Genomic DNA, 26,205 nt, shown 5'->3' with positions numbered 1-26,205 from the left:
GTTCCTTTAACATTTACAGAAGACATCCTTGTGTCATGAGAAGACAGAGACAGAAACAACTCTGGTTTAGGTAAAAGCTCAACAAAGTCCTTGGGAGGTGGTTTCCATGGTGATGACTCATCGGCTCATCTGATTGTCCCCCATGCTCGTCTTGTTTCAATGGCCAGAGATTTTCATGTTTCACATATAGCACCATCATAACGTCACAGCAATGACAGGGAAAGAGGAGGAGGAGGGGGGGGGGGGGGGGGGGGGGGGGGGGGTGTCGTACACGCAAGCATTCAAAAGAAAAGGCCTGACTGCTGTCACCGCTTCCAGCGTGAGCTGAGGCGACAGATAACGGAGCAGCCACCAGCATCTTTGTGCACGCGTGTCAGGTGCCATGGGTTCAAATAAACACATCAATCAAAATGTCAGACTGCGAGTATCCACTCCTCCTGCTCCTACAAATAGGCTTCATCTCGATTCCACAGAGGAGACATTTATCAGATTCAGGGTGTGCTCGCAAAAAAGCCTTGAGATCTGCAACATGGGTTTCAGATGGCAGACGGTATCGGGCCAGTGCTGCTGGCACATACGACATCTGACAGCTCTGACAGAGGCGAAGCTGAGGTATGTCTGTGCTGAACGACAGACAATGTTTCTCCACATTCTGCTAATAGTACTCTTATTCAGTCCTTGCTCCGTTTCTACGGCAACAGCATGCTCCTATCTGGCTCTCGCTTCCCTCCCTGTTTACAACGGACCATGATTGTGCGCTCCGTCACCTAATCTTTTTATTTTCTCACGCCTGGCCCCTCTCTGTGCTTGTTCAGTGCGCAATATCTGCACTCAAATTTCTCCTCTTCATAGATGGAGGTGACTGACGATGAGAGGCCACAGTCCTTAGAAGAGCCCGATAAATTAGTTGGCCGATTTCACCAGCCGACATTGGTATTGGCCTATGAGTGTTGATATAAAAACTTTGTTTCACAGAGCACACTGCCGGAAAAAAAAAGATGCCAGGGGTGGTGAAGTTGAAAAAGTTGTCCTTACGAAGTTTGTCCAGCAGAGAGCTCTCCGACTCCAATTTTTACAATACTCAGCGTATTTAGCAGAGTACGCATCACAGACGTGAGTCAAGCAATGTCTTCACTGTGAGTAGCTAGGTAGATTGTGAAACACATTGCTGGGAACTTGGAGGATGGATAACGTGAGCACTGTGAACATGATTCAACAGGCTCAACAGTGGCTCATCCCAACATGGCACTTGCTGCATTTTACCTGTGTTGGTTACACTCGCTCTGAACCAATCCAGTAGTCCATAAACGGAACGATAAGTAATAGCCACTGGTTTACATAAAAACCTCTACAGTAAAACAAATGACATTTGTCTAAAGGTGAAGAAATGACCAGAAGATAAGACACAGTAGATTTGATCTCTCTGATTAAGCCTGAGAGGATGAACCTTGGTTGAGATACTTTGAGATGCAGCATGTCAGCAGGATTTTTAAAACAGGCTCCGAGTTGCAGGCTGCAGACATTTATAAGCAACTAACGTGTTCTTTCCACATAACAAGCACGGATTCTCCCCCACCAGTAAAGCATACGAGGGTATAGGTAGCAGATTTTTCACAAATTCAATTCTCCCAGAATGCAGTGGCTCTTACGTTTGAATTTATGAAAGGTTGTTTGGCTCTACTGATTCTCCCATTTGACAATAACTGATCTCACATGGTTTTAACTTTTAGTTACTAATTCACACAGTATTTCTTGGGATCATCATTTGGAGGGGAAAGACATTTTGCATAATTGATTACATATACGGTACATGGAGGCAGTTATAGTGAAAAATGGCCCCAATTCTGATCCAGATCTTTTTATTATTATCTGCCAATATGATGGTCTTATTTGAAATCTATAATTTCCTCCATCTATACAACATTTATAGGGAAATTAAAGCAATTCAGATTACTGAAGATGTGCTTCTTAAGAATTTTGTGCACCTTTTAGAGCTTTGTTGTTTTCATTTTCTGAGGCAGTACAAACAAATCCTCCATCCTAAAACAAAACAATTCAGGCAAAAAATATTTGTTCTTTTATTGTTTATTTCATCTTTTATTCATGCTTTATTTTTTCTCCACCATTCCTGCCATGCAGTGTTTTTGCCTTAGTGACCAGTGAAAACTTGATGAAAGCAGCCTTTCAACACCACCATTCAAATATGACAAATGGCCGTTGGACTGCTTTCATTTCTTTCCAAACCAACTTTTGAAATAGTTATGCCTGCTGACACTTGTTGTGGACAATGTCCAGCTACAATTTTATGACCATTTGTGGCGGCCTGCACAGACACACTGCAGTGTGGCAATTTATTCATTGCGGGCTAAATTTAACTGATATCTTTTAATTAAAATATGTCTCGATCAAGTTTTATTCCAGTCTCTCAGACGGAGTCTGCATATGCCAACTACAGCCTCCACTCCTTGTGTCATCTGTCCAGAGTTAAAACAACTGGAGTACACTGTTCTCGTTTGGTTCCATCCTGAGGACAAAGTCCTAAAAGCCTAAATCGAACGTAATGACTGGTAATTTACTCCACGGTGCCATTTCAGGCTCCTGGTAAAGTGGTGCGAGGTCAAAGTCAAGCTGTTCTGGACATACACAAAAACAGAAGCAGAGACAGTTTTGTCAATGTAATACACGTGTTGAAGGATAGTGCTCTATAGAAACGTGGGTCTTTGAATTATTTTGGTCATGAAGTAACTTGGGGACTTCACCTGAAATTAGTCAGACGGGGCCAGTTAGCCTGACATATTTAATGGAGGAAACACAAATCAATAGTAAAATGATGGTTCATATCTTAAATCATCCATGACCCAACTCTCTTCTTCAAATCTGACCTGACGTACATGCTATAGCATTCAAATACTTTTCCTGCACAATAAGGGATTATAACACGGATTCTGGCTGAACCCCTTGTTGGTTTGTCTGCCTGCTTGCTTGCTTGCTGCTAGCACAGATAAAAAGTATTTTTTCTCACACAGCCATGGCGCTCAAGCCTAAAAGCAGATTTTCATAACAAAAGACTACACAAGCACTGGTTGACTGAAGTGCTGAGCCCGCAGCGTGTGCACAACAGGTCAGGGCAGCAGAATTACAGTTTAAGCAGTCGTAGCGTTTGTCTTTTGCACAGGCTGAAAAAGAAGTCAGTCGTGTGCCTCCACAGACAGCACAAATAGGAGTTCACGGTGTGGACACAACAGTGAATCCATAGGCGGAGAGATTAACTACACTAATCTGCCACTGGATAACACCATGAGAGGATGATGGAGGATGAAAAAAAAAAAAGGAGGGGAGGATGGGAGGAGGGAGGAAGACGGATCAAGACAATGAGAGAATCTGCGATTGGAGAGAAATAAGATGCAGCCTCATCGCAGGAGACTCTGTTGTGCATTTGCGCCAACGGGGGGGTTCATGAAATAAACTTTCCCTCCAAATGACCCGACAATGGGGAATTTCATTATCATATCTTACTGGGACAAGAGAACATCTGACTGCCCACTATCTTTCACTTAATGCACAAGAGATTTATTATGCGCCTGTGTGCTCGCCGCATACGGCAGAGCTTTGGCTCCTACCAGACTTCTATTATACAACCGGCGTCTGTGGCTCCATACGAAGACCATACATCAGGCGGCCGTTGTGCGTCAGCCTGCACAGGACCAGACCACAGGCTGCAGCGAGGGAAGCGTCTGCAGCGTCTCCTCGGATGAGGAAGATGAATTTGACCACTGTGGGGGAGCTCGGACGGCCTCCACCATTGTTCCGAGTGTCTGAATGTTCGTGGCCACGTCAGTCACAGGAGTCAAGTCAGTGTGTCACAGGCAATTAAATAGCATGCGCCGGCTCTCTGCGGGTAAAGCTGTCCATCCAGGAAGCTCTGGATGGAGAACAGAGTGGAGACTGAAGTAGCAGATTCCCAAAGAGGAGAGCGGACCGGCAGATTAGAATTTCCACGTTTCATGTCTCCCTCCTGCGAATAACCTCAACTGTGTCTGTATGCATGACTGTTCCCGGTTATCTGCTGGCTCTTCCCTCGTGTCTCCGTGCACAACAGTCACTCGTCTTAACAGGCATAATTCAAAACCTGAGCAAAGTACCTCTGTGCCAAAAAAAAAATTGAATTGGTTTCCTTCAATGTATTCTGGTGAAATTGGTGGTTTAAAAAAAAAAGAGCTTTTTGAGTTCAGGTGCACTTTCTGTTCCTGCAGCATATGACAGGCTGAACAAATTTCCATAGGTTAGCGGGTTAATGCAGATTATTAGGGTTAGACAACAGCCCACATAATATGTAAATTGAGAGGCCATCGTTTGAAAGAATGTTTTTTCCCAAGAGAACAAAAATGTATTTATATTTAATTCTTAACAGGACAGTGTTCATTTTACGGAGTTGTGAAAGTGAGTCTGTGCGTGCGTAGATAGTGGAAGGTGGGAGTTATTTAGTAGAGATCGTCTCCTGAATGTCTCTCTGTGCTAATAGCTGCCCTTCTGAATCCAAGAGGTGATGTGTGCACAGAAGGCGCCCCCTCACACCGGAGACAAAGCAAACTCTCTTTCCACTCGGTACTATACAACTTTATGTCACGTCTACAAGCATGCAGAGCACTTAAGGGGACTAATCATTTCCCCGCTGATACAGGTCAACTGTAATCGCATAAAGTGTATAAAACTTTCCAAAGCGGAGAGTGTCACAGCAATCAAAAGAAAGTAAAATAACCCACGGAGTCATCACAGGAGCTAATGAAATGTAATCTTTAACGAAGTGAAGCAAAGTCCTTCCTCACAGCAGCCCGGGCCCTCAAAGGCCCTGCCATCGTGTCGGCTTTTCCACATTTAATTATGTTTTTTTAGCACTTCAACCTCAAGTGGCTTAGCGCGGCGGGGTCCTCCGGGAGACTCGTGCTAACAACACCAGCTTCTGGCATCTGTGTGTGTGTGAGTGTGTGTGTACCTGCGTGCTGAGCGCACACTCAAGTGTGTGTGTGTGTGTGTGTGTGTGTCTGTGTGTGCAGAGAGAGGGAGAGAGAGAAGAAACGAGACTGGAAAAATAACAGCAGCAGCTTTACAGCCTGCAGTGGAAGCTGTGGTATACTGAATCATCCAAGTTGGTGCTGAAACGAGGGGTCGATTAATCAAGAAGTCAGGCGTCTGAGTCATTTATCGAGCACATATGCCAAATATTTGGTGGTTTCAGCATTTCCGATAGGAAAAGTTGCTGCTGTTCTCCGTTATCTGTCATAGTATATTGAATACCTTTGGGTTTTCGGACTTCAGACAAAACACAAACTTGTCTTAACATTAAAGGACTAAAATATGAGTCAAACGCTCAAACGCTTTAAACGCTATGGAAATCCATCAGATCAACTTAGTTGCAGCACCACTGACTACAACAAGTGCACAGAAGCAGCACAGAAAAAAAAACCATACGTTAACTCTTTAGCTTTCCTCAGTTCTCACATCAGTAATGATTTTTTTTAACACGGGATTGTTCACCTAGTGTGTGGCACCCTTCTGAATTCCATGAGTACCATATGTAAAGTAGGTCAGTTTGCCGACACGCAACATTCACACCGTTGTGAACACTGCTGCCAGAATGACAGAATCCCATTCCGTCTATGTGTTATCTTCTCTCCCCAGCCTCAGCTTTACAGGCGGCAGAAAGTCTCAGGATCAATGTACGAGCGTGTGCTTGTGTGTGTGTTTAAAACATGTGCACACGTCTACATTAGTGTAATCTGAATATCAACTGGATTAACGCGTGTACGTGTGTATTAACACATATATAGCCAATGACAGAATTTCGTGTACTTACACCTGTAATCCTCGCAGGATAAAACAAGCACACGCTCTGTTTCTGACATGATGTGATCACATCGAGTTACATCCTTACAGACTATAGAGTCACAACACGTCAACACCCCTTCTCCTGATAATTCAGCATTTCATGCCTCCTTTACCCAGCCCCAAGGCTTTCTGGGTAATTATCATGGTATTTCCATTTGCTCGCCCCTGGGCAGCGCAATCTGGAGGGGAATGATTTGGACAGTTTAGATCCACCAAATATTGGGAAAATATTTTCCGGCTTCAAGGCCGAAAAACATATTTTCCAGCATTTTTTAAACACATTTGTAGAGAACACGATATTTGAAAGAAGTGCCGGGTTTTAATAGGTTGCTATACATGACATTTCTACTACAAAAGTGCTTTGTTGCATCAGTAAAGATTTTTTAAATCAGCAGAGACTTTTTGCTGTGACGGTCAGTGTTCGAGCTCGGTCTCCACAAAGCCGAGAGATGCTCCATCTGAGCCCAGGAACTCTGCGGCTGTTATCAAGCCACCAAATATCGCAGCAGAGACGGGGAGTCTTCTCCATCCTTGACTCCGACTCACACACACTCTCTGAAGGACAAAGCTTCCAGTGCCCTGTGCTTTCATAAAAAATACATGCAGCATCAAAGGGGGTGGATCAAATGTCACAGTGTTCAGTGTGTGCTCGGTCACACAGATATACACTGCTAAATAGAACAGGAGCATGAGCGAGGCCCTGTTTGTGGGAGTGTGAAAAGGAAAGCTGCAGCTGTGTGTCCACCGAAACTCTGCTGGTTGCGATCACACGCTGCCCGTGTAACTTACTTACAGTCAAAAACAGCAGCGAGTGACAGAGCGGACGGGGTTAAAGAGACGAGATAATCAACAAACAAACTGACGGGTCACTCAGCATTTCCCAGATACACCACATGACCAACGAATCTCAAACAGCAACGCAAGTGAGGTTTCTCCTTCCCTACCTGCCTGAGCTTACTTTACAGACAACTCATGCATAATCCATTCGCTGCACGCCTTATCAAAAACCACAGACTTAAACCAATCTGACCGTATTATTTGCGGTGACTGAGGCGCGTCAGGGAATAGGAATTTTACTTTTCTTTTTTTGCAAAAAATTAAACTCTTGCTCTACAATTCTTTTGACACTCCTTTTAAAAATATATATACTTCTTAAACCCTCAATTCATCTACCCAAATATGAGAACAAAGTGCACACAAGCAAACATCCAAACAGGATTTCGAGGAAGAAAAATGAACTTGGGTGTGAGCTGGAGGAGAGAGGCCAGCGAAGGGCCAGCAACAGTTAAAGATGTGTTGCTCTCTGAAGGAGCAGCTGACTTACTCTGAATTCTAAGTAGAGCTAAGTTCTGATTTTTTTTTCTTTTCTTGAGGCACTAAAAGACCAGTTGTGTTGTCGAGAGGGCCAGATGGGCCTGTGCTCTGTGACTAAGCTTTAGTGGGGCACACACACGCACACGCACACGCGCGCACTGATCAGCATTCAAAGTAACTGCTCTTCCCTCTCTCCTCTTTTCCTCCACTCTGTTTCTCTGCTGATGGTCTCGGGGAGGATGGGAAATCGCTGCTGTTATCCACTTATTCCTTGGAGGGGGGGGGGGGGGGGGGGGGGGGGGGGGTGGGGGGCTTAGCCAGCAGGAGGCAGACAGAGGGTCAGAGTGGTGCTGACCAGGGAGATGCAGGGCCAGATCTTTGCATTTACCTAAATGGTTATATTTCCCAGCAGACAAATGTAACCTTGCTATGAATGCTCCCAGTTTTTAAACCCCTTAATCCTGTTAAGCATGCATTGTATGAGAAGGTGTCTAAAACAAACTCCCACCCTTATTTAACATTACAAACCAGTTTCCAAAGAAATCACAGTTCACTTTCACTTCTGGATTGCAAGGCATGTTTTTGAGTTTCACAGTGAGTACAGATTAAGCAAGAAAATCAGTGTGTGTGTGTGTGTGTGTGTGTGTGTGTGTGTGTGTGTGTGTGTGTGTGTGTGTGTGTGTGTGTGTGTGTGTGTGTGTGTGTGTGTGTGTGTAAAAAGTAATAAAAACATATGCCAGTGCAAATTTACAGCTTGTGTGTACCATCACTTGCACAACGCCAATGCGAAACCAACTGCCAAGCAAATTTGTATAAAGCAAAAGCACCATTAAAATTAATTACTTATTTGAGGTCCATGCAGATGCGTGACCCCCTTAAGCTGGTAAACAGTAACCACCCATAAGAGACACAGCAAGATGTAAAGCGAATGCAATGAGGCAGTGAGGATTTGATTGGTTATCATCATGTCTATGGTTTTATTGGTTGGGGGGCCTTTTACAGGGTTTACATCTCAAAAGCAGAAGGACTCAAACTGAAGCACGGGACATTTTTGCAGCAGCAGCAGTGTATCTGAGTGCGGACCAACCGCTTTGAGCAGGATCAAACAAAATCTGCAGGGACTATTTGAGAGGGAACAGCTTTACAAAAATCTCAACATGATATGAAGAAATACGACTCTCAAAATATAAGACCACGCTCTTGAGCACAGACAGAAAAGAAACTCCATAGAAACACAAAGTGTCAAACGCTGTGAGAAGAAGCCTCTCAGGAACACCTGTGCTGCCGCACTTACAGGCTCCATTGTGATTGGACGAGGCCGAGCAGAGAGGGCAGGCAATGGACATATAGTCTGCACTCTGAGAGCACTTCACCGTGTCGTGTTTGTTGCTGCTGCACAGCAGAAAGAGAAGGGGGGTGAGAAAGCAACACGTGAGACCATCATGCACCTGATTATGCTGCATGATTTCTGACAAAGTGACCTTCTGAGAAACTACAGAATCCAGACACTAAAGTTAAATTCACATCAGATGAGGTACAAATAGTCCTTTGTTCAAACTAAGAGCAGATTGACCGGCTTCACTTTGACAGATCTCAGTGTTTTCAGATTATTTCTTGTGAATATCTTAACTATCTTAGAGAAAAAACTCAGAGCTAATAAAAAGAGCTCCAGGTGGGTGATTTTATGGATTCATTTGGAGTAGCCATAATTTACAAAAACACCATGAATAAATTAATCACCATGCATGTGGTACCTTTAGGAGATGACCACATGTGAAAATGAAAAAAACAACAGTTGGCCTACAGGCTGTTTCAGGAACAAATGGAAAGGCAGAACAGGCTTTGACCAACCTCATTAGATGCCAAACCTCTGCTCAACCCACAGGCAGCACAGAAATAATTTGTGAGTGCGCATGCCTTTATTTTGGTGTTTTGGGATTGACACCTGTGGCATTAAAAATGCCACAAATCAGTTTCTGATTGTTCTCGGATGAATAAGTAGAGGGCGGATTGGATCATTTTCTCCACTGGACACCATGCCATACTTAGACTCATGTCAATTAGAGTAAAAATAACCCTCTGTGTTTCTTCCTACATCCAATTGACATTTCAGCCAATCTCCAAAGCATTCAGTAGGTTTTTGAATTTCCCTCTATGAAACAGCAGTTTTTTGTTGTTTTACTCACAAACCTAGTTTTAAAAACATTGGCACAATTCATTAAAGGAGGAACAGATATGACATCCAATTTAAAGGGATCTGGAAAAAGTGACTTCCTGTGGGTGTATGAGAACCTAAGAAGAGAATAACTGTACAACTTAATGTGGTGCCGATTATAAAAAAATAGCAATCCAGTCATCTGAATCGATGATTAAACAAAATCTGTGACAAAAGCAAACTGAGGCTTTTTTCCCCCCCCTATGGTAAAGATTAAGGAAATCATTTAGACTTTTTATCTGGAGGGAAGTAAAATATGCTTTCAGCAACGCGTGTATGCAAACATCAGCCATGTAATTTTATATTCTGGCAACCTCCATTTAAAGGGTAACTAATGATAGTTATGAATATAACCGAGAACATTTCCTCCAAATGAAACTGCAAAACACTTCCTTTCCCTCTAGAATGACTCATATCAGCGTGATATGATGAGAAGCAATTATCGACAGGAGGACATAGTTGCTGCTGGAAATGCAAAACAAATCACTGTTGGAAAAATAAATCTGTTACGCTCTGGTTCAGTTCCGTTGAACTTGTTTTGGACCTGAGTCACTGTTGGTCCATATATATCATATGTGTGTGTACACTGCCCCATAATCCTCAGCGGTGTCCAGTGGTGTCCAGCGGTGACCTGATTGGGCCATTTTGACTCGTCACATACCTGCTTGTCCTTGTCCTTGGCTTTCCCACAGCCCGACACCCGTGATGAGGTGACATCACGGGGAATGACAGAGATCTGGTGCAGTGGCATGGTCATCCCAGCAGAGCCGACCAGGGAAGGTCACACACACACTTCCTGTCCCGCTGCCGGAGCAAAGGGCATGACGGTCCGAATTGCCACACCTCGTCCCACACCGCCCTGCAGAGGACACACAGAAAATCACGTCTAAATGAATTATAAAAATCATTGATGCCACTGGAGCTGGAGGGCTGAGATGCAAGTCCACAAAAAGAAAACCAGGAATGAAGTCCTGAAGCATTTCAAAAACTAAAGTGTGTTTACACTTGACCAACCTCTTCTGCACTTGGCTTCGTCAAACCTTTTTCGGAACCCTGCTTGATTAATTCAGGTTTTGACGAGGATAGTTGTCTGCAACAATATTTCTCACAACCGTCAACCAATTTATAATAATATGTTGAGCGATTATCACCAAAGATTTGTACATTGTCACAAGCCTCTATCTTAGTTTATCTTGTATTGTGGCTGCCTTGCAGCTTTGTACCGTGACTTATCATTTTGACAATTTAACTAGTTAAATACAAAACATTTATGGTGAAGGTCACTTTAAATGTGCTTAACAAAGACAAATGAAATCATAAGTCTCAAGTCTTTAAAACTTATTTAACTCAAACGCAGTCTAGCCACCTTGTCTTGGTGCTGACCTACAGTACAGACCGAGTTTGCAGGAGGTGTTTTTCCACAGGAGCAGGAGTTTGTCCCAGAATATCACAAGCACACAGCGTATCACAAGCACACAGCGTCATATTTCACTTTTTCCCCCCACACAAAGACCTGGAAATTTCAGGACCATGATTTCCGCAAGAAACGGATTGTTTGTGGTGTCACTCTTAGATGAATACATGATTGACAGACTGACTAACCCTGAAGGCAACAGCAGCAGTGTGGGGAGTTACACAATAGGGTTTTACAAATGGGTCATTTTAACTTCAGTTAATCCAGCCATCTGCACTGCCACTGACAGCATTTCAAGCTCTTACTCCTCGTCACCACGAGCCCGCCTGCACATGTGAATGTTTTTTGCTCACCAGCCCTTGCGCCAAGCAAACCCCCCAAACTCCTGTGTATGGAAATGACAGGATTAAGAAAGCAAAAAGCAAGGAGACAGGTGGAAGGTCAGTGAAATGCCAGTAATGACAAACCGCCGTTGATTGGGGGTGGGGTGGGGTGGGGCGAGGGGGTGATAACTGAGAATGCCACACGGGTTGACCGAGGAGAGGAGCTTTAGAGGCAAAACAGCACAGCCAGAGCCGCACCATCTGAGATAAGTATTTATCCAGATGGAGAGGTGATTAGACTCATATGAACTCACAAACGATTTTCAAATTGTTTCAAGCTATTTTCTTTCCATTCCCTGTCATTATTATTTGTTCGTCTACCTTTTGTTTGAGGGTAATGCTTTATAGTTTTGGATCTGCTGTTCCAATAATTCGGGGGCTGTAAACAGGTAGTACAACGTTGCCATTGAGAGCTTATATTTGCTATTGGCTAAAACTAGGGCCCCGTTCTACATATGCCTAATTTTCGACAAAGTGGCACCATACAGTAGTAATGGTACCAAATTAGCCATTCGCAGTTCTTGGTTGCAATGATCATCCAAATTTCTAGACAACTATCACTTTACAACTTTGATATTGAAGAAAAAATTGAAAGCGATTCCCTGGCAAATCTGCAGGAATAAGCAGAATCTTTTTCTCGGATTTCTACTCACGATTGACATTGAAGATGATCATATCAACAGGAAATGCAAAATATGTATAGTATCTGTTTGGATTCCAGTTATGAATCACAATTTTAGTGGAAATGGTCAATTTTGCATATCATTTTATTGAAAAAAAAATCTAAAGATTATGTGATTTTTGCTGGGCACCGACTGGCTTTAATTATTTAACTTCCCCTGATTCTACATCCCATGCATGCACCTGTCTCTTTGACCTCAGGCAGGAACTTTGCATCACATCTCTCCCTTTGAAAATCTGAATTAGAATAGACGTCACCGCCTTATGGTCACAGATAAATATTGTATGTATGAGGTTTACTCTCCTGTTTATACAGGCAGAATATGAAACATCCAATTGTGATTTCACATTGTGCAACTCCTACTTACTGAGGATGCCTTTAAATATCCATTACTATTACTACAAACTATTTTAGCCCTAAACTGAAAAGCATAAAATAATGATAACACTGTGGATTACAGTTGTCTCATTGGTAAAACACAGTTGTAACGATTTAAAGTTCATCATATGAGAAGTTATGACTGCTGAAACCCAAAGATGTGCATTTCAATATATCATAAAACATAGAAAAGTGGAAAATCTTCATATTTGCGAGCAAAAATTATATTTTTTTCTGTTTGCTTATCGAGTAAACAGTTTTACTCGAGTAAAAACTGTTTACTCGAGTAAACAGTTTTTTAGCCATACTCATGTACATTAGTAAACACCTGAAAATGTCATCACATGACTATATTATATCATGTTATGAGGCATTAACAAAATGTTTAACAGTGTTTCCAAATGATCAAACTGTAGACAGGTGTCAAATAAAAGGGAAGCGTATGAATAAATGAGTGAAACATAACAAATGCAAATGTTTCCACACATGGCATGAAGAGGCATTGACTGTTTTAATGAAAATGGCCTTTACAGTCACCAGATCTCAGCCAAACTAAATACTGATGGCGGACCTACATCAGACAGCTCTCTTCACCCTCATCATCAAAACCCAGCATGAGGAAATATAATTTTCAAGAACACTATTCATGCCTCCAGCAGAGTTCAACAAACACTAAAGGAGTTGTTCTGGAGGCTGGTGGTGTTTACTCTGTGATCCGTCACCCGCCAACCATGATGAGGTAGATCATTAAAATGAGGATCAACACAAGTAAGATTAACTCAACACCACAATGTGGAGTTCACTCAAGCCTGACACATTTCTGGCTAGAACTGCTGATTCACACACTAAGTGTGTGTGTGTGTGTGTGTGTGTGTGTGTGTGTGTGTGTGTGTGTGTGTGTGTGTGTGTGTGTGTGTGTGTGTGTGTGTGTGTGTGTGTGATGAAAAACAAGGACTTGAAAAGAAAGCACAGACTGGAAAAGGAAAGATTCATATTTGACGATCGAGTGCAAAATTGACCACAGAGGTCAAGATGGAAGAACGTAGGATGGTGTGTTTATGCGTAGCCGGCATTCAACTCTATTCTGTCTGCACATCTTCGTTCTGAAACCATCAGTCTCGACTGAGTGAGAAATCAAGTGGATTTTGTGACTTGAAGTCATTTAATCCCTTTTAGTGATTGTATCTATATCACTGGTCAGTATGTGACGTCGCTGGGAGTAAGTACTTTAGCTGAAGAATACAGGTCACTTTGACGGCCAGAAGACTCAGAGTGTGAGGACAATGAGTTACAGTAAATGAGCATGAGTCAGGAGACTAAGTTACTCACTTGAGGGCATCATCACATGGCACATGCTCGTATTGCTGTTTAGGTTAGGGTCGGGGGTTGCCTGTCGTTTATCTGGTTTGGTGTCCCCTTCAGGAATTACTCTGGAGAAGTTTGTTGAAAGTTTGTTGCACCAAATAAAACTAAATCAGATATCCACGCTCAAATAACATCGTACCAGTGCCCGGCTGACAAAAAGAGCGCTTGATAAGAGTTTTGTGAAAATGCTGTTGAATTCTGTGTGTGGGCGTGTGATGGGAAGATAAGTAAACAGGATACAGTACAAGCTGGACGATGACCAATTTTGCTGGAGGAGCAGAATTGAATATCTAGAGAAAAACATGGGAAAAGAGGACAAGAACAAACATCGAATCATCAAACAGCAGTTTAATATGTTTCAGGTCTGAGATCTTGCCTGTGCTGCTAAAGCTAAGATTAGTTTTTCATCAGCTGGTTCAATTAATCACAACATTTACATCAGACTGTTGGCCACTGTAAATATTTAGCGACTCATCTCTACATGGGAACTAGGTTGTGTGTTTCCATTATCATTTATTGACTCAGTGGAATTGGATGGTGCTGATAATATCACATTAAATATTTAACAGAAATCCTGTTACATAAATGAATAATCCACACCAAACAGCAATTAAAAAGTAACAATGAGTTTTTGATGGTTTTGTTTTATAATACATAATGCAAGCAGTGGCTATCTGTAGAGACAGACAGATCTTACTATTAATACAGCTCCTATCATCCTGCTGAAGTCCATTTAATTCAAAGAAAAGGCGATTGCGCCCTTCTCCCCAGCTCGCGACCTCTCATGCCCCCCGCTCCAGGTAAATCACAGTCCCGTCTCACGTTCTGCTCAGCTGAGCTCTGCCGGTATTCAGTTTGCCAACAGGCCCCTCGACGTCCCTGCTGTCAAATCCGACCCGAGCTGTGGCTGAGAGCCCATTCTTCAGTTCTGATGTGCAACAAGGCCGAAAAACTAGGTGCTGTATCAATCAGTCCCAACATTACTGTACTACAGCCAGTCTATATTTAAATGGGTGTCTTCACTGAGGACTGCCGTGGTTATGAAAGAGACATACAGCACATATCAGATAAGATCTAAAGATGCTGGAGATGTTACAACTATATACAGTTTCAAGCGAGTTCAATACATGCATTGTGTAGCCTCATTACAAAGGAAAGAGAGCTTGATCCTTCAGTGAGTTATTACCTGATTTTCACCCCTGTCCATTTGTTGGTCAGTTAGTTTGTTTGTCAGCAGGATTACACCAAAACTACAGAACGGATTCCACAAAATTTGGTGGAAGGACCCATTAAATTTTCGGTCAGATCCAGAAGTTTTTTATCACTTCCTGTCCCAGATTTACCAGGGAATAATGGATGCATCTTGAGTTTTTTTTAAAGGGGGATCAGGTGTCAATTTCTCATATAATCATGTATTAAACATATATTCTCTAAATTGTTTTTCTTGTATGTGGGAAAGACCGTTTACAAGGAGTAATAAATAGCTGGTTTATTTGGGGTAATTGGGCATTTGGGACAGAAAGGAAGGATTCAGAAAGATGTAAGGGCCACCGGTTTTGTTGACCCCATCCATGGTGGCCGGGCTTTTTAACATGTCTTTTCTCTACGATCTGGGTCAGACCTCTGAACCTTCCCATGGTGAAGGAGCTCTGAACCAGCTGAACAGACTCTGTTGTAGTCTTGACTTTTTTCAATTAACTATAACTTGCAGACAAACTCGTTATTTGAATTATTTATTTATTCATTTCTCGGGGAAATTAATGGATATTGAGTCGGCTGTTATCTATGAGTGTGTGCTATTTGGTGCTGATCCAAATAAAAAGCCGGATATAGCCGATTTAAATGGTTTCATAAGGGGACTGTTGGGCCTTGGCAGAGGTATGGGCTCTACCGAGTGCCATTCCACTTTGTTTTGTTGGTTTTTGTTTGATGTCAGGATTACCTCAAAACTACGGAATAGATTTTCACAAACTCGGAAGAATGTGACATGGACCCCAGAAAAAAAACATTAATTTTGGCAAAGATCAGGACAAAGTGGCAAGACATGTGTTCACTTACTTTAACATTGAGAGATTGAGAGTTTTTGGACATGCTCACTGATTTTCCTAGGAATAACGCATGGATTATTTTGAAAAAAAATCTGGTTTATTTAGGGGATTGATACATATGGGTGTGTGGAATTTGCTGTGGCATGATTTTTCTATTTGTGTGGACTGTTGGGCCTTGGCGGAGGAATGCGCTCTACTGAGTGCCATTCCAGGTTTAAGCTGATTTTACAGCTTTAGAGAGAATAATTTGTTACCTGAAAATAGATGATGTAGTAACTGTTGACAATGTGTGGTTCCTCATTAAGAAAGACAGAAATATTACTTCTACAGAAATGATTTCAGTGTTCATTTGGCAGGTACATAATCATGCTTGTAAGTGCAATTATTATTTCCTCTGCCAAGGACACTATGTTTTCATAGCCGTTGTCTGTCAGCAGGATTACTCAAAATACTGAACTGATTTCCATGAAATAAGGTGGAAGGGTGTGGCATGAGTCAAGGACGAAAAACGTCGTGTTTTGGAGCAGATCACGATAAACAGGTGGATCCATCTTCATTAAAGACAGGACTTTATAAAAATGAAAAAGCTCCACATGAGTCTGTATGTTTGTCTGATGCAAAGGTGATTCATTTCATCATGACACAGATGCCATAGCTGTGTTTGCAGCAATGATTAGACTTCAAGCCCTGACACACACACACACACACACACACACACACACACACACACACACACACACACACACACACACACACACACACACACACACACACACACACACACACACACACACACACACACACACACACACACACACACACACACACACACACACACACACACACGTCAGAAAAACCTGATGGACTCCTCTGATAAAACCTGCTGCAACTTATTTCCTCTCACACCCACGGCACTGCATGTTTTGGTAGTCTGGATAACAGGGTTAAACAAATTGAACTGTCGGATCATTCCGATAAATTAACGTCACGGACATTGTAAAGGCGTGCGTACACACACACACACACACACACACACACACACACACACACACACACACACACACACACACACACACACACACACACACACACACACACACACACACACACACACACACACACACACACACACACACACACACACACACACACACACACACACACACCTGTGCTACACTCAGTGGTTTCATAACATATTGATGATAAATTATCGTAATGTTTTGTGGTTCACTGTCTGTTCAAATGTATCTGCATCATTTATCAGCACCAGTAGAGTAACCTCTCTGCCTCCTAAATGTCTCTGTGCCCATTTGTGTGTGTGTGTGTGTGTGTGTGTGTGTGTGTGTGTGTGTGTGTGTGTGTGTGTGTGTGTGTGTGTGTGTGTGTGTGTGTGTGTGTTGGATTCTTTAAAAGCACCAATGATATGTAAGCTCACTGCCTTCATACAGTGCCTCTGTTGACTGTCCCATTTGATTATATGCTAATGAGTCCCAGTTTGGATGCAATTAATTGTGCAGTTGGTGAAATGAGCTCTGAACAGACATCTGGGATAAACAGACTTGTTTGTGTAGCAAATGCGAGAGCTAATGCTTTATAAACACAAAAAAAATTCTGGGATTTTGCCAACATTCACAAAAAAAAAAAAACGCCCTCTCCTTTCACACCTTTAACCGTCTTATTCAGATTTCAAAGAGGTGTGGACAGCAGACCAGAGTAAAAGGAGTCAAGAGTCAGATTTAGCTGACATGAACATACTCACACTTTAGAGAACTTCCTCTCCAGTAAATCTCACCGGATAAAACAAAGGAAGGATGATCAGTCGATTTTCAGTAAATGTCTCATTTTCAGTATACCGCTACAAGAATAGTCTCTGCCCTGGATACACAGAACTGAGCCATTCAAACTTCACTCAAACGCTTAGTTTAGACACAAATCTTTCAATAAACTGTCGTTAAACACCTCGGCTCAGTGCAGTGATGTGAACAGGCACTGAAATGCCAGATGCATCGAAAAAACAACAGCAGCAACATATTAAAGTGCCTTCGACCTTTCCCCCTCGCCATCGATTTCCCAACAGGCCTCGGGAAGAGCAGGTTCATTCATTCTGTTTCAAGGCAAAATGACATGAAATGACTCTCACCTTGTTTTTCAACGAAAGCATGTGTCATTGAAATAAATCCAATACGATCTCCCTAAAATCTAACCACTGTGAGAATGAACAGAGTACAATAATCCTGCTCATCACCTAATGAATAATTCAACTGGAGCCCTCAAATTATGTGATGCCTCTCCAAAATGTTATAAACTTCAAAGTAGGTGTGTTTCTTTTTATGCCACAGTTTCATCTTGGTGGCTAGAACTTAAATTTCCATTGATACAGACTTTTTGACTGCTTGTTATGTAATGTGAGTCATTTTGAAGAATCGTTCCAGATAAAAGACATAGCAGATACTCCGGTAAAACACTGCTCAGCAGAAAATGTATTCATAAATGCAAAAACCATAACTTGTCAGTTCTATGCTTTCATTTCTGTACAGAAAAGTGAGCCTTAGAGGTGCTGGAAAGTTTTCCAGGATTTCTGTCAACTTATAGCACCAGGCTAGCCATTTCCCCTTTGAGGAAGTTGTCTAAAAGATATAAGATGATTGGCGAGTGGTAATAATCCTCAAATCTAACTCTTGGCGTGTTCGCCCGAAATGTCTTAATATCTGGATCCAAGACCACATGAAGATGCCATTTACTTTGACTTGAATCTTGAATGTCACACATTGTGAAAACACATGACTGCAAATAAAATGTCTAATTCAAACTTCAATTATGGGAAGAAGGGGAGATTTCAGCGCAACTTCTATCGATGACTGTATTGTGAATTTCTTTCAGTTAGGCAAAGTCACGCAGAGTCACTTAAGTTCAAACAAATCTCTTATTGCATCTTTTATATTCCACTTCGCTCAGAGTGAAAGAACAAGCTCTATTTATTGCACAAAATATTCAGGTAGCAGGGTTTTCTTTCCTTTTCCAGCAATTGAAGTTTCAACAGTTGAAATGACAAATGTTGCCAGCAGCAGATGATGAGCTGGAGCCTGTAGATAATTCATGTTAATTCCCCAAGTTCCTCACCCAAAGGCCGAAATCAAACTGTACCACTGTCTATTGTTGTGAATATAAGTCAACCACTGTAAACACTGTCTCTGTGATCACACACTTCTCAAATGAGTGTTTGAAGTCAAAGTTGAACCTTAACAGATTGGATAAGGGATTCAGATTCATTACCTATGTAGTGTCGGGAGTATTCAAACATGTTGCAGACAGAGGACTGTACAGTAGCATGGTGCAGACACACCAGCAGCAAGACCAGAGGAAAAGTATGACTCTTTCTGTATGTTTTTCATACTGCGAATAAAAATCCTCCTTTTCTGTCCAGAGGGGAAATTTCCTTCTCTCTCCGATAACCTCAAAAGATGCACGAGATGCTGTCGAATTCTTTGATGTGTAATGAGAAGGTAAAAAGAAGGAAAGTGGGTAAAGTACTAATTTTGCGGGAAGAGCAGAATTACATACAGTATCTGAAGAACAGAAGCAGGGAGAAAAGTGCAAACACATCAAAACTCCAGAGTGTGGAGACGGGAACTGAAATTGTTAAACAGAGCAGTAATTTACATTGCGCGCGCGCACACACACACGCGCGCGCGCACACACACGCGCGCGCACACACACACACACAGTCAAGAGAGGAAGTAGAGCACAGAATAGAGGAAGCCAGATTTGATGTACGCAAGCGAATGAAAAGGCCTCAATTTCAAAACAGTTCTTTTTTTGCACAGGTCCAAATCCTAGTTAAAATATACCTGAGTTATCACAACACAAACAAATTTACAATATAAGTACGGAGTTGTGGTAGCAACCTCGTGCAGAGCACCAGTATCAGGCTTGAGACATTGTTGGCAAAAACACAGATACAGCTATCACATGCAAACTTGAACCCACAAGTATAGATCTGTATACATTTTAGGAATTAGGTCAAAGGTCAAAACCAGATTGAGTCACACAGAGTTTAGATGCTGTGTCTAGATGTCACTGAACTAATGTAAATGTAGATATTCAAATACATATATTCTCTTAATTTTAGTGAGGCACTGCAGGCAACACTCTTGTCTTACTCTGACAGCCTTGCATTCATTTCAAGACTTGTTTACAGAATTGTCACGCACTCATTGTTTTTTAAAACAAATGTTTGCTTGTTAAGCTGAATTGCTGGTATTTAGTAAGTCTGAATCCGAGATGTCTGCTCATATGAAGTAGCCACGCACAAGTTTTGTGCAATTAAAATGTGTATTGTTCTACACAAAAAATTATTTCATGGATAAGCTATTCAAATCTGCAATACGTGAAGGAGACACAATATGAATGACAGGGGCAGACATTCCAACAGACTGGGAAATTCTAAAACTCGAATATCACAGAGGATTTAGTATTGTATTAGTAATATTCATGTTTATAGTTGCTGTTATAATGGGACTTCTAACAATCAATTCTTTTTATTTTGTACTTTAGGTGGATAGCTTCATGCTACATTCGTCATACCTGATGTATTCCACATTTCCTCAGCTGCTTAATGCTTTCAAGGTTGTCATAAGGCCACCGACAACCAATAGACAATGGTCCAGACTGCTGCTGACTGGTGTTATGCGCTGGCCAAAGAATGAGGAAATGAAAAACAAACTGCACCACAAGACAGAAACTGAAAGGGTTTTCACTGCTTTATCTGTCCTTGCACAACCAGTAAACACACGCCTATTACTGGTATGTGTTTACCAAACCGCCCATTGGGTACGTGGGTGCGTGCGTGCATGCAGACCCTGCGAAACACATACAGAGAGCATAGAGAGCAGCTTAATGACTTTATGACAGTGTGGACCATTGGAGAACTGGTCTCTGGCCCTCATTTACTCCGCAGTTAACCAGCAAATACACTCCGCAACAACACAAACAAACTGCAGACACTAAATCTAATTCTGGAAAACTTAATAATGCAACTGCTGCAAAGGGAATCAGTCTTAATCTGGAATGGTCACTACGCCCATATTACCTGAAAACATCCAAGACATAGTTTCTCATTTCCGTGTGGTGGTATCGAGACAATTTTAAAGGGACTGTTTCTTCACTAGAAAAACATTCCAGTGCATCCTCACGGCCCAGGGGTTTATAGTAAGTAAATCATGTACTAGCAATGCTCCAGCTTCAAGCGCGGTCGGGGACCTTTGTCCCATGTCCCCCCAATCTTCCCTCACTTCCTGTCAACGCACTATTCTTCTCTATCTAATAAAAGGAAAACATGTCCTTGTGGCTGCAAGTTACTTTAAGTTTGAACATCACATCACACAAAAAACAAGATATACAGTTTTAATACCAATTAATCTACTGATTATTTTCCCGATTAACACAGCACTTATATCAAAGGTAACAGAACAAATCATAGAGCCAGTTCCACATACACTCATCTCTTTGTAATTGGCATAATCAGATTTGCAGTCGGAGGCTCCAAAATAACCCGACCTAGAGTCTGCACATCTTGACAAAACTAGACACACACCCGCTCAGTCTGTCAACAACGTTTTACACGAGTTTGACCCACGTGACACTTAAGCTGCTTTCGCACCGTGGTCCGGTACTTTTTCCAACTCAAGACATCTTAAAGCCAAAAAGCTTTAAAAACAAAAAGCCAGTGGTTACATAACCCTACTTCGCACATTTGCCTGTGTAAACTTCCAATTATGTCAATGCAGCAGGTATTGGTGTCAGCTCCATGTTCTGAAGCCTGGCAGAACCACTATCTTAATCCCTACCTGCAGAGCACAGCACAGATTATGCATAAGGTTGTGGAGAAAAAGCAAATTATTCCATCCTATGCCAGGGCGGTCCACGTGACCACCCACACCCGTTTCAACAGCACACACGGAAACTTGTATTCATTCATTCAATGGAATTATTTTTTGTCAACATTTGTCATTTACTGCTTCAAATGCTAATTCAAACCTACTTCCTCACATAATGACTACAGGGCCGATTCGTACAAGCAATAGCACGAGGAAGGTGGATTATTTAAATTGACTCATTATTGATAATGGCAACACGCTGAGGACTGAATGAAAATGATCAAAGAATCATGGGGTATCCTTAAGCAGAATAGGGATTTACTGTAGAGCTGGAATTATTTTGGGCTGCTGTGACAGGGGGAACGTCTCTGACATGGACGTATTATTCGATGAGATTTAAGTCATGAATACAATGAAGTAAAGATTACAGGCAGCAAAACCTTCTCTGGCACCATGCAAAGACCAGCAGCAAGGAGCAATTGATGGGGAACAAGAGAAAAGAAAAAAAGCCATTAGTAATAAAAATGATTTTTGAAATGACAGAAAGCACTCATTCTGCCTTTTGGAAATTTTCTTGTTGATTATATATCTGTACAGTTTACAAACTCAAGTTCAAGTAAAGAAGAAAAAGAGTTCCACAAGTTGCACAACACTGCCCAGAGCTCGCATGACATTTGGTGTTTAAAAAGCACTGACATCTCAACTCTTTGTTTGTCTGCCCAGCCACAGCTGCCACTCAGTTCGACAGTTTTCCCTCCAGTTAGTCCAAACAAAACACTGCTGCTGCTCCTGCATGTTTAAAAGGAAATTAAAAATTAAAAACTTTCAAGAGATGCCTTTCACGCAAATGTACTGTGCAAGGACTAACTACTGTGTGAGGTTACAAGGGGAATGATGAGGATGCAGGAAGGAGCTCCACTATTTTGATTAGATACTATCAAAAATGATGATGTTGATTCGTTGAAGCTTCAAACAGTTATTGTGGACATGAACGCACCAAAAGACGAAAACACTTTTGAAATCAACGTGAGGAACAATAACGTTTAAGCCTTGACAAAACATAATTTGGAGGCATGTTCACTGGCTTCGGTGAGTTGATTTGCTTCACTCCAACCAAAGTAATGAAAACGGACGGCTGACTGGCTATCAGGAATCTAACCGAATATTACACGCTGTCAAAATAAACAGCTGATAGTGATGTCAAGCAGTATACAGTGGACGCCATTCATTTAAAAGACAGAAATGTACCTGCAGCTTGTTTTACAGGCCACACATGGCACAGACAAAGGTGAGGAGGGGGTTAAAAACAGTTGTGGTCATCATCATCATCATCATCATCATCATCATCATCACTGCCATCTGACACCTCAACAAAGTGAAGCAGTTCCAGCCACAGCATTAGAGAAGTTAAGTGTGGTAGAGGTGATCACCATGAAGGATGTCTTGAAAACTGAAAAGGCCCTTGAAAGGAAGGAGGTTTCCCACCACAGCAACATCCAAATATACTGCAGTCACATTGCCACTGGCAAGACACTTGCCAGACAGTCGGCAGACACTTAAAATACAACAAAAAGGCGTGCATATAAATAAAATACACAGAGCTTCTGTTCTTGATGTGGAAACTTGAGACACTCTTCATCCCCACCGTGACATCATTCTGCTATTAGCTGCTCATGTAACAAGCAGCTGTCAACAGGCTTATCAGTGATTGATGCGTTAAGTCTGCAGTCAGTCAGTCAGTCAGTCCACCAACCACGTACGGAGAAGAGACAAATTAAAGGAGATAGAAGAGAAACATAATGAATGTATGTTCTTCCATATGGAAGAATGCATACAGAGTCATTGAACGGATTTAAGAGTATGAATATAATAGAATCTTGTGCTATACCCAGTAATGTAATTGATCATTTGCTAAGAATCAGTAGCTTATTTCATCAGCAGCAGGCTGATTAAAGAATGTTCGGTCAATTAGATGATTACAAAGATCGTCTCCAACTGACTTTTAATGTTTCCATCCGACTTGTGTGAAAAAATTCAAACGAGACCAGTCTACGGGGTATTGAATATGTACTTGAAGGCTACACACACAAATATAATATTGTGCTAAAATATTAAATCTGCACATCCAAGGAAAAAAAGTGTGCCAGACATAGACACAAAGTAATGCAGATTAGTGCTGTTGGTCCTGTGAAGCTCAACGTTACACACTCGTATGTATTTTCAAACTGTATGTTTCACTTTTAATGTTACAAGAAAAACAGAGGAACACCTTTAAGTTGAGGTCGTTAACTTTCACACTATGGGGAAATGGAAAGCCGTATACGTGCTGGTCGTGGACGCAGCTTTTCTTAAAAATAACATGAACTGTAACATCCAAAACTAATGTAGGTAGTTAATGATGTGCTCTGTAAAGTAATGTTTGGTTACTTATGTAGATAACAAACTTAACAGTCGAGCAGATAAGTTTAATCCATTCCTTACACTTTTGCTCTACCTATTTGTGATATAAAAATATTATAAAAATAGCACCCTCCAATAATTTTTAATACAGCCCCATTGACATTGCCACGAATCTAATGCATCATTTCATTCAGTAACACAAGGTTTGTTGCACGGGCTTTCTGCTCGTGAGATCGTGAAATCCCTAATGATATCATCAACCACCGCCTGCTATCTGCAGCAGTGCCATCCCACGGTCCTTTCAGCTGAGCCAGCACTTCTGCTCGGCTGATGTATTACAGCTGTCGAGCGCTCCCCCCTCTCTCGTCCCATACATTATAATTTCATTGCACCTATGCAACATACACAGTTGTGAGTGCGAGTGAAGAGGACTGCTTCTGTAGGACACATCATTATGAAGATTATGCTGTTGTCCCATCATGCACATTATTGTACTTAACCAATGCCGTGAGGATTACTCCAGCGAGGTTTAATTCACAAGGGTGTATGACACATCAACCATAAGAGAAAGTCATTAGATTGCATCGATACTCTATTCCCCGAGGATGAAGACGAGCCACATGAGGGGCACAGTATCAGCGCAGGGCCAGGACTGAGTTAGTGCGCGGAAGGCGGTTGCTCTCTGCCTCAGTGTGATACCTATATTACGTTATTGCATTACAGCCCGGCCAGATGCTGATACGACAAGAGGAGCGGTGGACATAGACATGCGATCAGATCAGATAACAAAAGGCAGCGTGTGGCACATGCACAGAGTCTACACGGCACTGGAAATATTGCTGTGCATTTGCAGCTGCCAAATGGTGGTGATATTGTTAATTTACTTTTAATTATTTCAGCAGAAGATAAAAATAGGGAAACTTGCCGAGCTAGAAGTCTAGTAAACAGAGGTTATGACTGAGATCTTCCTTACAGTCAAAGGAGTCTAGGGAAATCCACATCCTGAATAATGCACACGTGTAGTCGTGTTAAACAGAACATGTTTGGACTGATTTTTGTTGGCCGGATTCATTTCTTGTCTCTTTGCATAATGCAGAAAACATTCATTTTAAGGATGAACCACCAAAGTGAGGACACGGGAACGCAGCTGACAAAGAGATGCAGTGTCGAGTCACGGAACAACATCTGCAGGGGCCATTTTGAAAAACAGAAATTGAAAATATATTAACACTAAAGAAAAAAGTTGAACGTGTGAATACATCAATTTGTGTTCTGGTGAACATTACGGGCATTTTTCACTGCTGTCCGATATTTTACAGATCAAACCTTTAGTCCAGAAAACAACGGACAGATTAAATGAGGGCGAAAATGATCATTAGCTCTAACCCAATTATGGAACACAGAATCAGACAAAAGTTTTTAAAAAAGCAGTTGTACAGTCCTGAAAAAAATATGATTTGACGAACAAAGCTGAACTAACTTCAGCACGTTCTGAACCTCCTCAAGTCTAAATGTCTTTTGGCTGTTAAATTGAATTTGATTTGAAAACCCTTTAGATGAGCACAATAGGTGCTGTCAAACCCATCCTCTGCTCCACCGTGTGAAATTCTTCTGGAGACACATTTCACAATCACAAAGGATTGTGTCAAACAACAGCGACAGTTAATTGGCAGCACTCTACTATCAGAGCCTTCAGATACTTTTGATTGCTTTCTTTTCAACCTCGATTTACTTTCCTCTGAACCCATCTCTAAAAGACACACAGTAGGAGTTAATTTGCACAATGGCACAGCCCATTAGGACTGCTGGCTCCTTTGCTTGCAGTTCTAGCAGCTTAACAGACTCGCTCCCAGTCGCCCCGTTCCTCCAGTCTGGAATCACGGTTGCAGCTTTACTTTCTCATTTCTACCTGTAGCCGGTCCTGTCGGGACGACTGACGAGGACTTCAGAGTCTGCCGACAGCTCAGACTCGGGAAGAGATGAAATGTCTCATAACGGCAGATTGCTTGTTGCTACCGGCCAAATCGCTCACTGTCAGCAGGGCACAGTGTCAGCCGGTCATGAAGGAAGACCAGGACAGGAAACACGAAGGCGGAGGTAGAGCGGTATAGGATGTATAAAGCATATGATGTGATCAAAGCAACATCAAAGGACGTTGCACCGAAGAAAAACGGGTCGCGCATGAGCGTCAAACTTTTGGCCACTTTTTCTATCTTGAAAGAAAAATATGTTTCAGTCTCCGGA

The 26,205-nt window shown here is 41.9% G+C and overlaps 1 protein-coding gene across 2 annotated transcripts in view; it reads right to left on the bottom strand.

Annotated features, from left to right (window-relative positions):
- march8 (membrane-associated ring finger (C3HC4) 8) overlaps positions 1 to 26,134 on the bottom strand; it is a 68,854-nt gene extending 42,720 nt beyond the window's left edge. The window contains exons 1-2 of one of the 2 annotated variants that reach the window (XM_035606868.2): positions 25,871 to 26,134; positions 10,077 to 10,274 (exon numbers count right to left, since the gene is read on the bottom strand). In XM_035606868.2, coding sequence (XP_035462761.1) covers positions 10,077 to 10,172 — 96 coding nt within the window. In that variant the 5' untranslated portion in view covers positions 10,173 to 10,274; positions 25,871 to 26,134. The remainder of the gene's footprint in view (positions 1 to 10,076; positions 10,275 to 25,870) is intronic. The other variant, XM_035606866.2, reaches the window with a different exon arrangement.
- Between the last annotated feature and the right edge of the window lie 71 nt (positions 26,135 to 26,205).

Source organism: Scophthalmus maximus, chromosome 10 (assembly GCF_022379125.1).
Source record: "Scophthalmus maximus strain ysfricsl-2021 chromosome 10, ASM2237912v1, whole genome shotgun sequence".
Classification (NCBI taxonomy): domain Eukaryota; kingdom Metazoa; phylum Chordata; class Actinopteri; order Pleuronectiformes; family Scophthalmidae; genus Scophthalmus; species Scophthalmus maximus.
This window is presented reverse-complemented; position numbering and strand designations above follow the sequence as displayed.